The 13,567-nt window shown below is 37.6% G+C and overlaps 2 protein-coding genes across 2 annotated transcripts in view; both read right to left on the reverse strand.

Annotated features, from left to right (window-relative positions):
- Positions 1-1,619, reverse strand: part of apaf1 (apoptotic peptidase activating factor 1) — a 50,037-nt gene extending 48,418 nt beyond the window's left edge. The window contains exons 1-3 of the mRNA XM_030149822.1: positions 1,437-1,619; positions 652-837; positions 209-398 (exon numbers count right to left, since the gene is read on the reverse strand). Coding sequence (XP_030005682.1) covers positions 209-398; positions 652-795 — 334 coding nt within the window. The 5' untranslated portion in view covers positions 796-837; positions 1,437-1,619. The remainder of the gene's footprint in view (positions 1-208; positions 399-651; positions 838-1,436) is intronic.
- A 2,738-nt stretch (positions 1,620-4,357) lies between these two features.
- tcp11l2 (t-complex 11, testis-specific-like 2) lies at positions 4,358-12,794 on the reverse strand. The gene is made up of 10 exons (XM_030149344.1): positions 12,669-12,794; positions 9,923-10,103; positions 9,525-9,657; positions 9,195-9,315; positions 8,850-9,073; positions 8,441-8,577; positions 7,863-8,050; positions 7,541-7,722; positions 5,871-6,043; positions 4,358-5,693 (listed from the first exon to the last, which is right to left on the reverse strand). The coding sequence occupies exons 2-10, from the start codon at positions 10,089-10,091 to the stop codon at positions 5,431-5,433; spliced, it is 1,590 nt and encodes a 529-aa protein (XP_030005204.1). The 5' UTR covers positions 10,092-10,103; positions 12,669-12,794; the 3' UTR covers positions 4,358-5,430.
- Between the last annotated feature and the right edge of the window lie 773 nt (positions 12,795-13,567).

Raw genomic sequence — 13,567 nt, forward strand, 5'->3', positions numbered from 1 at the left:
CTGAGGATAAATCTCTCTTCCAAACATGAAAAAAAAAAAAAACATCAGGAAAAGAAAATTAGTGTTCAAAAGAGGATGTTTATGCTGGTGTTGTTATATAAATATAACAGCAACTGCACAATACAGTTGTTCAGCTTTCATCAACATGCACAGCACAATAGAACCTTCCACTTCTACTGTATCAACCCCCATTCCACATTTTTCTTACCATAAGGTGTGCAGCCATCAGGGAAGCTCTTGTATACACTAGGTGAGATGTTCGGTAAGTCATCATGGAGCAGATTGGCTAAATCGTCATACGCCTCCTTAATCAAGGCATTGTAAAATGATATGTAGGCATGGTTGTCCTTCCTCAGCAACAGCTCAAGCAATTCCACAGCCTGATCTTTTCTGGTTGACTAGGGAGAGATATTCATGAAAACTTGTTTATGTGAATTTTAAACACTGGTGTTCTACTGGTCTTTTTTAAAAATATTATGTACTACATGTAAGTAATTTATAACAATTACCCAGAATTAATATATATGTATTGTATGTGTATATATGATGCATATATATGAATATATAAAAGAATGAAACAGGCAGTTTCATTTTAAACACATTTCAAATATTACTGTACATACTCAACAATGCAAAAACACACATGTTCACCTGAGTTCTGATTTTCTCCTCCTCATCTACTGTCAATACCCCATCACTGATCATGTGGTCCATTAGATAACTAGGCTTAATGTCCTGTTCCAGCCTGTTGCGAACGCGCAACAAACAACTCCGGGCCCCTTCCTCCAGTGCCATCTCTGCTCATGACACCAACCAACCATACAGGATCCTGATACACTGTAAGACAATGGGAGATTTAATAACCATGAGAAAGGTAGGTCAACCTCCCTGAAGAGGGCAGTAATGGAAATTGCACAGCATGTTAATACATGAATATTACCCCAAAACACACGTCATGCACATCTAACTCTTATGCAATTGCTAAAAGAAGAGGAACAGGAATAAAGTGATAAAAATCAAACTAACAATCCAACCAGTCTCAATAACACTATGTTATTATTAACAGTTAATTGATGATCTGTAGGGTAAAAGTTGTATTAGTAGAGGCAGTTATAGTAGACAGTATAGCTTTGAAGTCTGTTTTAGATGATTGGATGAGTTGATCATGTTCACCTTTTTTTTTCTTCTAAAAACCAAAAACATGCAGTGTAAGCAAAATAGATTGCAAGTAGTACTACACTTGACAGATGTGTACAGACGAGAAACGACATGAATATAGCCTATATAATATGCTCCATATATAATGTATCTGTATTTTATTATCCTTTTTTTTAACGCTAGAATGTCATTCTGAGGCTTTCAGTACTCAGTACTAGCCTCGACAAGTTCACTTACTGATAGTGAAACAAAGAAAGGAACCACCAGTATATACTTACAAATATCCCCTTTTCCTTTATGAAGAACGTCTTTGTTGAACTCTTTGTCGTTGTGCGTTGCAATAATTTTTACAAAGAATCCAATGAATAAAACCACAATTTATTCCGCGTAATGTAACACTACACACCCAATGTTCAAACAGGGAGCTTCCTGATTCACAACAAAAACAACTACCCCGGTGTGAATCCGCCAATTGGGTGGAGAGATTTAAACCATGTGACTGATGAGGTCATAGATGTAACTGGGCAAACCGATGGTACGTTCAAGTACTAATTTTCGGCACGTAAATAAGTCAGTTTCGCCTGCAGACAATTATTCTTAAATCATAAAAACAAGAAAAACAAATCTGATACCATTGTGTCAGATTTTAACTGTGTGAAACAAAGTCTCGGTAAATATATGTTATTTCAAAAAATGTCGACTCTCTATCCTGTTAGCAAATGATAGTTGTTCGCGTTCTGGATTTCTGTAAAGGCAGCATTACTGCCTGGTGACAGCAAACGATGACAGCATGCCAAGTAAACACTACAGTGATGTGCTGATAATACGATTATAACTGGCTGTAAATAGATCTACACTTAATGCACTAAACACCTGAGCATTTTGTTGACATTTCAACTTCCTTGCCTAGTTAAAAACAATATCTGTTCTCCATCAAAATGAAGTAAAAGTCACACTTAAAAGCATTAGAAAGTGAAGGGACTGCCTCCAAAAACAATAGGTTAACCTAAAGTTAAAATCTTTTAAAATGGTTTTGATTGAGTTTATTTTCACCATTACCATTTTGATTTTACATGACAAATGTAAGATACTGAGTGAAAATTGAGATGCTCATAATCAATTCTTTGACTTAAAAATATTAGCAATTAAGTTCTTCATCCAATATTTTGTGTTACCATATTTTCATAAATAAAACTTGTCATCATTAATATTTCTTTAAAATTTGTTTTGGCAGCCTGTCTTAAGATTTTTCAACTTTACTTACTGTAGTAGTAAATAGTTTCACAAACAACCATTGTAACTTAAAATAACCCAGTCCAAGTTGACTATTAGTTACACAGCAGGATTTTGACACTCACACATCTGAAAACAAAAAAAAAAAAAAAAAAATGTTATACCCTCTGACAATCAGGAAAAATGAATTCACAAGACTTCTCAACCATTGTATCTAAATGTATTGAATGTAGACAATTCATCTCCTGAAAGGCCTATATTGCTTTTAATGAAACAGTACTATCATTGGAAAACAGAGCTCTGGAAACGTAGTGATTCATTAGAAACCAGAGGTGTCTTTAGATAGCTTGGATAGCTTTGGATAGCTATTTACTATTCCTACTTCTTAGTAGAAAGTTAATAACTGAACAGTTCTGAAAGTTTACAGAATCCAGTAATTAACCGTGTCTGCTCTAACGAGTGGCTCGCTGTCTGCATGTATTTCATGTCTACCAGTCCATTCCTTCACCCTCCTCAGAGTTGCCATGTCCTCTCAGGGCCTCCAAGAACTCACACCCTCCTCCATCTTCTCATGCACATGCCAGTAAATAAAACCATGTTTAGTGTACATCAACCCAGTTTTCAGCGATGATGATGTTCATCATACAGACAGCCCTCTGCACTTTGTCCAGAGCTCCTCTAGGAACCACACATGGAGGCTAACTCTAAGTAAACACAAACAACTGTGGAAATATGTTTTTCTGGCTCCTTTTTTGCTTAAGAAAGGTACTGAAGAATGATTTCCTCCAATAATCTTACCTTGTGCATATGTTCATTGTGCAAATACCTCCTTTAACTCTCTGTGTCTGTTTCCAAGCTTTCCAAATAAAATTACTGTTTAAACACCTAACAAAATGTATTGATTGAAATTAATCTATCCATGAGAATTTTGCCACTTGCATCTTCCTTCAGTAACCTTTAACTCTGCAACTAATCAGTAACTTATAACTAATACATAACCAAATAAACTTGCTTCATATCGTCTTCCTTGCCATGGTTGCTGATGTAGCATTAGTTAGATAACCTTTGGTCTGCAAAACAAAACTCATATCTGTTCTGTCTTTGTCCAAGCCATTCACAGTTTCTTTTGACAAAAAGGAAAATCTAATAGGCTGACAATTAAAGTACGTCTTAGCCTTTTTTTATTTTTATTAAAAATGTTAAAAATGAATGTAAATATATCTTGCACAAATGCTTTTAAAAAGTCCATCTAACAATTTTAAATGCAACGTATCTGCAAATATATGCAAATACAAAACAAAAATTAAATAATTTAAATATTCTTTGGACAAAAATAAATGATCATTAACCTCAGTATGGGTTCCTCCTATATGCATTTGAAAGAACTGCATACTTCACATCACTGTATAGCACTATTTAAAAATCAATTTTATCGAGTAAATAATGCCAAAAAAAAGAAAAGAATGTCTGTGGTGGTCTGTTTTCTATGTTGCCATTTTCTTTCCTTCCCCTCCTTTTGTATTTCTCCCCCTGCAAGTGTGTGAGGAGGCAGGCTGATGAGCTACACCTGCCTCCACTTGTCCTCATCTTCCACCATATAAGCCTGATCAGACCACCACCATCTGCCAGGAGATACTACTCGAATCAGACGTCTTTGCATCTCGTCACTGTGAACTCCAGCCCACTGTTTTTGGTTTGCCTCTGTGTCCCTCCACCTGTGTTTTCCCCAGCTCCTCTGATTTTGCTTATACAGGTACTTTAACATGCTTTACAATTCGACATGAAGTATAAGAAGACATAGTGTAAATAGTTTCTAGTATTGAGGATCTAATGCATACTGTGTTTCGACATAACCCAAATGTCATTCTTTAGGACGTCAAATGAGTTGTCCTCAAGAATAAATCAATAAGTCAATAAATCAACAACTTCTAAATTATGCAATTTTTTTTTTTTTTTTTTTTTTTTACAAATTTTATTATATTAATGGTAGTACATAAAACTAGTATAACAGCATACAACATTTTGTGTAAACCTTTGACAAAGTACATAACTGCTTCTTTTTGTGCATCTTTGGGTCCACTGGAAATTTTGGACAAATAAGCAAAATCTTTTCAGTTGAGCACCTTTTGTTTTCTCATGGATTGAACCCATACAGCCAAACTGTAAAGATTACAGTACCTCACAATGTAGCAAACATAGAAACTAAATTAATAAACAAGTATTCCACTGGCAGAAAATAGTAGACTTATAAAACATACAACATGGGAGCAAATACTCCAACAACTTACTCAAGTAAAAACTAAAAGCAACAAACCTCCACAAACTGCTCATGCAGATGACCATTATGTCTTCAAGTCCAGTAAAATCTACAACAGATCTTTTATTTTTACTTCCATTTTTCTGTTAAACAATATCAGTCAGAATAAAAAAATTTGTAACGTTACTGATGAAAAAGTTAAAGGGAATGGAGAGACTAAAATGCCACAGGAAATGGACTGTCTCATTTTTTTTGCATTAGTTTCAAAGATAATGACTGCTACTGGTACAGTTTTACAATAATTAAATGGTGTTGTTAACTGAATAAAACTCCACATTCAATGAAGATAAATAATATGCAAAGACTCTGAAACACTATTCTAAATATATAGGGTTGAGTAATCTTCCTCTTTGTCATAAAAGCTTTCTGTATACACACATAAGACACAATGTTCTGTCCTTTTGCCCTTTTTACAAAGTTTGATAGTTTTAACATTAAAAATGTAAGGATCACCATTAGGTTAAGAAATAGATCACTGTAACACTGGTTTGATGGTTCAAAGCTATGCGTGTTCTGAGCATAGGGCCTTGTGACAGCATGTACTTTACTGCTGAGTGTAGCCATAAAAACTACATTTGTAATGTGTTCAATGCAACTGCAACTACTAGAGTATAGTGGCTATGCAAAGCAGTAGCACTGCAAAGCTATTTTCATAGTTCCTCAAGTCCACCAATGTCCAGTGGCCAAAAACTCCTTAGACATAATAATTGTTGGATTTTGATTTATTTGGAGGCAACAGTGTCCCGAGGGGTGTCCTGAGAAGGGTTTTTTGCTGGTGGGCTGTTGCTAAAAATCAGTTTCCTGATGATAGAGGCATAAAAAGGTCCATAGACAGTCTTGTTGTAGTTGACCAGAGACAGGAACTTCTCAGCCAATAACATAAGCTCATGCTTGATGATCGCCAGACCAGCAGGTACATGTTCAAGTTTAGTCTGGGGCTTGGGATCATTGATGAGCATCATGAAGTACTGCTGCACACGATCCTCTGCAAAGAAATTAAGTGAATGAAAAAAGGGTCAATAAAAAAGAATCCTTAGAAGGCTTTTAAATACATAATCACCTCTACATTTGATTTAAATTGTGAACAGTCTTCTTACACTAATGCACATCCTTCATCCAAGTAAACATGAGAACAGAGTCATTCCTGCTTGTGTCTTCTTACCAACTAGAATGCGGATGGGATTGTCCTTCCGTGTGATGTTGGTGATCTGGCCTTTAAGGGTGCCCTGCAGTGCCGGGGTCAGCGGAGGGTAGCTCCTCTCTGTCAGAGACTTGTTGAGCTCACAGCAGATCTGGGAACTGACGCCCTCTAGTGCCTCTTGTGGGTTAAAGTTCCTAGGTAAAATAAAAACAGATCAAGTTCATTTCCAATTTTAGCTCTTGTCCCCAGATTAATTTGTTATTAATGAAAACTAAGACTAAAATAAAAAAAAGAGCAGCTATTTAATTAACTGAATAGAAAAAGCAAGTTTTTGAGATAATGAAGAGTATATAAAAGCTACAAGGAACATTATAACACAATTAAAACTAAACAGCAGTTTAAAGTGTTATTCATTTTAGACTACAGGTTTGCTTTTGAGGTATCTCCAGCAGCTTATTACCAAAGTCTGCTCTGTATTGAGCAATGATAATGGTTCATGGTCTTCAAGAATCAAGTGGGTTTACACTGTATGGAACCATCAATAACAATGGTTTTGACTAAGAATCAAGATTTTTCTCATAATAATGAAGGAAGTAAACCAAAAAACAAATCTAGTCAAAACTAGTCAAGTTCTCAAAACAAAAATAAAACCACTTATGTGTACACCCAAGACTTAAACTAAACTGAAATAGAAACCCAAACTGACAGACTGAAAAGAAAAACTGTAATTTCAAAACTATATCAAATGAAAAAGTAAGCAGAGCTTACTAATACCTTCGCCCAGTCGCACAACACTTTGCCCCTCCTGTTCAGTGATATGCTGCCTTCCAAGAGATTCATTTTGAGATTTAACTTTCAATCTTTTTAAAAACTTTTCAAAAATAAATACAAAATGCAATAATTAGAGAAAGGCACATGTAAAGAACATGTGTGTGAAATTTGAAAAGAATCGGGTGAATAGTGTCAGAAATGGGATGGACAAAAATCTTGTAGAGCCAGACGGAAGGAGGGATGGACTTCCTGGTATCACCATTATATCCCCGCCTTCTGGGGCGCAGGAGGGTATAACAATATACTGAACATGTGTACTAACTCAGCACAAATGTGGATATCTGTACTCCTATAACCAAGCCCGGATTAACCATATGGGCAACTGGGCAATTGCCCGGGGGCCCGCGACCTCTGAAGGGCCCTGGGTAGCTCGGGCATAACAAAAATGTCTGGTTATCTTTTGCTTATAAATGAAACTGTCTGCAAAAAGTGTTCTTAAATAAATACTGGATACTTTGGAAATGGTTTCTTATTTATTTTTTGTGAAAATGGAGGACACTTCCCTCTCTTTCTAATGTAGTGGATAAATTTTAGATTATACTGATGCTAATGTGTTTTGTTTTTATATCATCATATGCAAGTGAGTGGCCTTGACAAGAGGCTATAGTGGTGCACTTGTAGTTCTACGAGAATTTACACATTTGTACATCAAAATGCATTTGATGATAGTTAGATATTGAAGTATGGGGTATATTTACATATATTCCTGGAACTTATTCTGTATTTTGCCAGATTATAGGGATCCTGGGGTTGTGATGATGGGGCCCTTGAATATTGTTGCCCAGGGTACAATTACGTGTTAATCTGGCCCTGCCTATAACCTATTGGGTTTTAAATAAACTTGTGAAAAGAAAACTCACGGTCTGTGCATCCCATCCAGCAACACTGTGGTCATCCTCTTAAGACGATCAGACAGGGAAGCCAGACCCTGGATAGGTCCTCCAACGGTGTTGTAGACAATGAGCAGCACCTCATTCACTGCCTGACACTTCTGGAGCTGCACCTGAATCTCTTGAAAACGTGCCTCATCTGTCGCCAGGGTCTAACAGATGACAAAAAAGACAAAAGACTTACAGAAAATATTTTTGGAACTAAGGGACATTTTCTTTCCTACTATATTCTGGGAGTGAAGTTTGGAAAGGCGAGAAATACACACACACACACACACACACACAGAATTACCTCAGGTAGTATGTTTTTATTGTAGTCCCATGTGAGGATACGAAGGAAGGCAGTATTTAGGATCTGAAAGGGCCCGAGCACAGCTGGTTGTCCTTTCCCCTGACCTTCAGTCGGCTCTGTGAGGATGGCAGCCGACTGAAGCTCCTCTATTGTTGATTTGATCCATGAGGTGGTCTTGTTCAAACCATCTGAAGAAGATTGAATATGAAACTTGAAAGCCATAGACAAACAAACCCCACTGATACCCTATGAAATGCAAGTTATCGTTGTTGTTTATTGATACTACACAGATACAACATGTAATTTTAGGAAAGAAAACTGTTTTTGAACCATTCTCTGTTGAGCTCTTGTGGACAGAAGAAAAAAAAATTTAAAGTCATGAATTGTTCATAAGGAAAGAATATATATATGATGCAACAATATTTTCAGTTATATGGTTTAACAACAAATTTCTCACGATAAATATTCACTATGCCTTTTATAATGTGGCAGATTACGCATTTTGAAATGATCTCTACACCACCAAAATGGTAAACCTACCAAATACGACACAGAAAAGCATGTTCTTGTTCACTTACCTGGTGTACTGTCCAGGATGCGTTGGAACGTTGCCCTTTCATACTCAACACCCTCCTTCTGCATTACAGTCCTCATTTGATCAATTTTGAAGTTTACCACATCTGCCTTCATCAAGTCCAGCACACGGAAGATCTCCCTGATGTGTAGGAAAAAGAGAACTGATTTAACAGTTAACAAAGACAATTCATAAACTTAATTTATTCTCTGTTACAGGGAACACAGTTTAAACTGTCATTATTGAACACAGTCAGTGCTACAATAATGTTGTCTGTGGTAATACAGATTTGGTCTCATCGTGATAACTACATGTACAGACATGTTTCTGTTGACTTGCTAAGTAATAATTAGACAGAAGCTGTGAAGAGACAACCAAAGATTTTACAGTTGCTGCAGGCCATATCAGCATACCTGAACAGTGTCACCGTGTTATCTGTGCTTTCCCGGAGATTCTTGATTTCCTCATCCCTTACTGGTGCACACATTTTGCCCATGGTATTGATAATGTATGAAGCAAGGCCTTGTATGTCTACAGCATCATTGTCAGCCTGCTGACGAATTAGGTCGATGTCCAGCACCTCCATGATCTGAGTCCGCATCCGGTTGGCACCCGGGTTGAGGAATGACAGCAAAATCTGTCCAGTGAGAAAAATTCAAGACAGACAAACATGAATAAAATATTGCTTTATTTTATAAGGTTACGCAAATGAAATCACGTTTACAGAAGCAATAAACAGTGAGATTGGCAAAGCTGACCTCTTTGATTTCCTCCAGTAGTTTGATGGCATGTTCATATTCAGGTGGGTCATCGTTCAGTTCAGACTCCAGGATATCCCAGTAGGCTTTGTGAAGGGTATCTCTCACTACCTTAAATAAACTGAGAAAAAAAGTACATAAATCACTGTGTTTTTTTTTTTTCCGCTCATTTATTTTTATGAAGTATATGTATAGATGTACTATACATACAAGTCAAAATACTGTAAGGAGCCTTCTACCAAATTCAAATGCATTGACAATCAACAAAAATTTTGCTGAACAGAGAAATAATGAGTGTTATCATGATGTATGGAAATAGTGCAGCTTTACCTGCCCTGAGGTGGGCTGTGTGGCTCAAAACGGAGGTTGGGATTCACAGTAATCTCGTGCCCAAGGCTGAGATTGAATAGGTCTCTGGTAGATTCCATGACTTCATCCAGGGTTATGGTTTTAGGTGGGCTTGCTGTGGGAATCATATTTTGAAAAAGTTGTTTCATAAGAAAACAAGAAAGAGCTTAAACTAGACTGGAGGGTTGTATTAAGACAGGATTGCTGAAGTAAAACAACTAAATACTACTAATGGCATAACTTCACAAATGCTGCCCTTTTAAACAGTATTACTGCATATACACACCAGAAAATACTACAAAAACAAGAGAGCAGTAACTCAAATGTTATCTAGTTGGTGTATACAGAAAGCAGAAAAGGGGTAAATAGGGAAAACTCACAGGAAGGTGTGCAATGTTTGCTGGAGCAGTCACTGGTGAAACTTTCACGGGTGCAGTCCAGGTCACTGGTTGATGTCATGCTATCACAGCGCTCAGATGATGATTCCACATCACTGCCTTGGTCTTCACCACTGGATGTAGACACAGGTCGCTCATCATTTTGAGGCATCTTGGATTTCAGCTGCAGAAGAAAAGTGGAAATTCTTACAGTGCTGAATAAAATACTTCAGATAATAGATGATTGTCCCGGTCTGTGCCGGTGTTACCACCGACTCCTCCCTCTCATTTCATCCATTATCAGACCCACTTGTTGTGCACCACACGGCTGCAGAGCATCATCATTAATCTTATTTAAGGCTTGGTCCTGCAGTCATGCGGCACTGGTCCACTGTCCTCTTCACCTGCACCATAACCTGGACATTCAACCCACTCCTACAGACTCTAACTACAACCCAGGTTTTTTGTTTATCCCTTGTTTAAGTTTTGATTTGTGTTAATAAAACCGTTTTTTCCCTTCAGCACTGTGCATTTGAGTCCACTCCTTTTACCACCTTTGTGACACAATGATTCAGTTCAACAAGTTGCAAAATAATGAGTAAAAGGGATTTTACTACTCCTTTAGGAAACAGAAACCATTTTTAAAAATTAAAAATGTTGATCAGTTCTTTAGTTTAGTATTTTTGACTTTCACAGAATCGCGGTAAGCAGTACCAACTTTCCATATGTGTGAGTCAGAAGGAAAGAACATGTGACACCAGTGACTGATAAAAGGCATTCATTCACTTGTTTAGGCAGTTAACAGAGTGCAACAAAAACACCAGTCACACACAACAGCTGGTGGGTCAGTCACCATGGAAACAAAGATAACAGCCTTGCTACATTGTATCAACATCTTATCAAACTCCTGAAGGTACATGAACTATTTTGGCAAAAGACCTTTATGTTCTGTGCATGTTTGTTGGTATAGAGGTTGAAAAGACCCTTTTCCATATTTAGGTATAAAAGTACACACATTATTTACCTGATTAAGCTGCAGATACCTGAAAACTGTACTCATGTACGGTAACAAAGGGTTACTACTTAGTTACTTCACACCTGTTATTAACAAAAAATCTAGTGTTCTCTGAGGATAAAAGAGACACTGGGTCCAGGCCTATCTGAGATCAATTGTCTCCAGGGCAACAAAGGACAACAGACAGCTTCTCAACTGTCAGTGCGATCCTGTTACACCGATCTCTGAATGCAAACATGATATATTAGCATAAGAAAAGAAATACATAGCTGTTATACAAACACAGAAAATCTAACTAAATGTTTTCAGAAATTCAAGGTAAAAACACTGAGGGAGCTGTCACTCAGAAATGTGTGTACAGTGTCAATTACAAACACACACATATCTGGATAAAACTCTGAAACATACCTTGACAACTGTAAAAACATACTACCAAAAAAGCCTTGCCTTTCTAAAATTATCTAAGACATACAGTACAGGCAGGATGACCCTTGGGTGTTCCTGTCCCTGGTCTCACTTATCTGCTGCCAAAAATGAATGCACACTCCCTTGCTGATCCTTCAGTTTAAAGATAGCTCAGGGGGTGAGGGTGCACAAAGAGAGTGTGTGACTTCCTGTACCCCTGCTGGGCCCATAGAACTTCATTCATTACATCATCTGCTAGACTTCACAGCTAGGTCACAGCCAGCCAATTTGTAGAGATTATCTAGAGCAATGCAGTCCACAAAACTGATTACGGATTAAATCTACTCTGTCATCTGCCGCTTCATTGAAAGAAATCCTCTTTAAGCAGTCAGAATGTTAGGCAGAATAAAATGTACTGTACTATTTTTAAAAACAGGCCTATAATCCAAGGTACGACAACATGACATAGATAGTTTCACTGATGTGTACATTCTGCATGCCTTGCTTCATTCATCTGAAATGCAGTCTCTGTTGTACAACCAGTATGTCAACCAGCAACTGAATTTTTAGCATTTTGTCTTCATATTTCTTAGGAGAATGCATAGGATGAATGACACGTGAACATAATCCACAAACTGAGTGGACACAGACTGTACATCATAATACTATAACTCTGCAGAACAAAGACAGCCGTCTGATGTCCAGATTTCACTGCAGTATAATGTAAACAAAGCAGTGGATCAGGGAGGTGGGACTAAGCACGCAGAGACGATCCTTATTGGTCGCAGTTCCTTGTCCGTCATCCCTATATGGAAACTCTTTGGTTACATGGCTGTGCACATGGATAAAAAAATATCCACACACGCGTAAGAAGTACGTACACGTGATCTGCACCAGTACAGACCAAAACAACAACTCCGTGCAAATGCAAGACAGTGCATTTAACACCTGTGTCAAATGCAGATCACAAAACAAAACAAATTCACTGAACACATGTATATATTCTACTACTTGCAGAGGTGGTTTAAGCCTCGCTGTCACAGACTCCTCTGTCGTTGTTGACACATTTAAAGATCATGCCGTCCTTGTTACATGAACAAACGATGTAAATACAGCAGCCACAAAGTAAAACATTAACTGGTCGTTTTTACGGAACTGTGAGAATTTGTGCTCCAAATGTCATACTCGTTTCCACATCCGACCACTTAACCTGAAGTTTCCGCTCCGCAACAAAGCTACACATGAATTGCGATAAAGTTACCAACAAAGCCAGCTGAATAACTTCAAAATACATAAGGGATGTGAGATGCTAACAAAGGTGTGTTTTACCTCTTTCGAGTCTCCGGTAAAGGAGACTGACGACAAAAATAGCTCAGGTATGGGCTGAAGGTTCGCCGCTGCCGTCCTGTGTTGGTAAGTCTGTTTAAAGGTCCTTCGTCTCTGAGCTCTGAGAGGAGACACAGGCGAGACTATTTCACACGGCAGGAGGTGGAGGACATCCGTGCAAACACACAGTTCAGCTTTACGATCAAGGATTAGAGTTTTTTTAATCTAGCCTATTCATATTAAGTAGATATGTATAATTACTGAATTGCAACATTCGGCGAATAGAAGGTATTATGGTATTGTAAAATGATACTCTAAGTGTAACTACCCTTCTCTGAAATGGTACGCTCCCCAAGGCTTCACGTGGGACGTCTTTGTTTACGGATGTGACTTCAGTGTTTTTGTGTGTTTGTGTGTGTAGACTACAGCTGCCTTCAGGACAAAGAGGGAACTTTATGATCTTCCTACTGGGGACGCTTGTCCTGGAATTACATGTAACACCTAAATATCAAGATACTTAAATATCAGAGTGACAGTTTTATTTTAAGATTTGCCAGACTTGTAAGTAATAAACAAAGCCGCCATAATATGATTATAATTATGTTCAATGCTTAATATACACACGGACAACCCACGCATTCCTGTGGTCCATCAACACCAGTGTATCAAGGTAAACAGGTCACCTTTTGAGTCATAACTGAGAAATGTTCTCTATGTCACAATCTAATGTCATACTTTATTGTTTTGAAAAATGGACTGTTTTCTCTCACAGACACATGTAAGCTAAGGGGTATTGGAGGGGGAAAAAATGACGAGTGGAAAAATAAATAAATTTTAAAAAAGACGAACTTTTGCAAGATCTTGCGGAACTGTTTACATTAGGCCCTTTTCCACCAAAAGCC

Source organism: Sphaeramia orbicularis, chromosome 12 (assembly GCF_902148855.1).
Source record: "Sphaeramia orbicularis chromosome 12, fSphaOr1.1, whole genome shotgun sequence".
Taxonomy (NCBI): Eukaryota; Metazoa; Chordata; class Actinopteri; order Kurtiformes; family Apogonidae; genus Sphaeramia; species Sphaeramia orbicularis.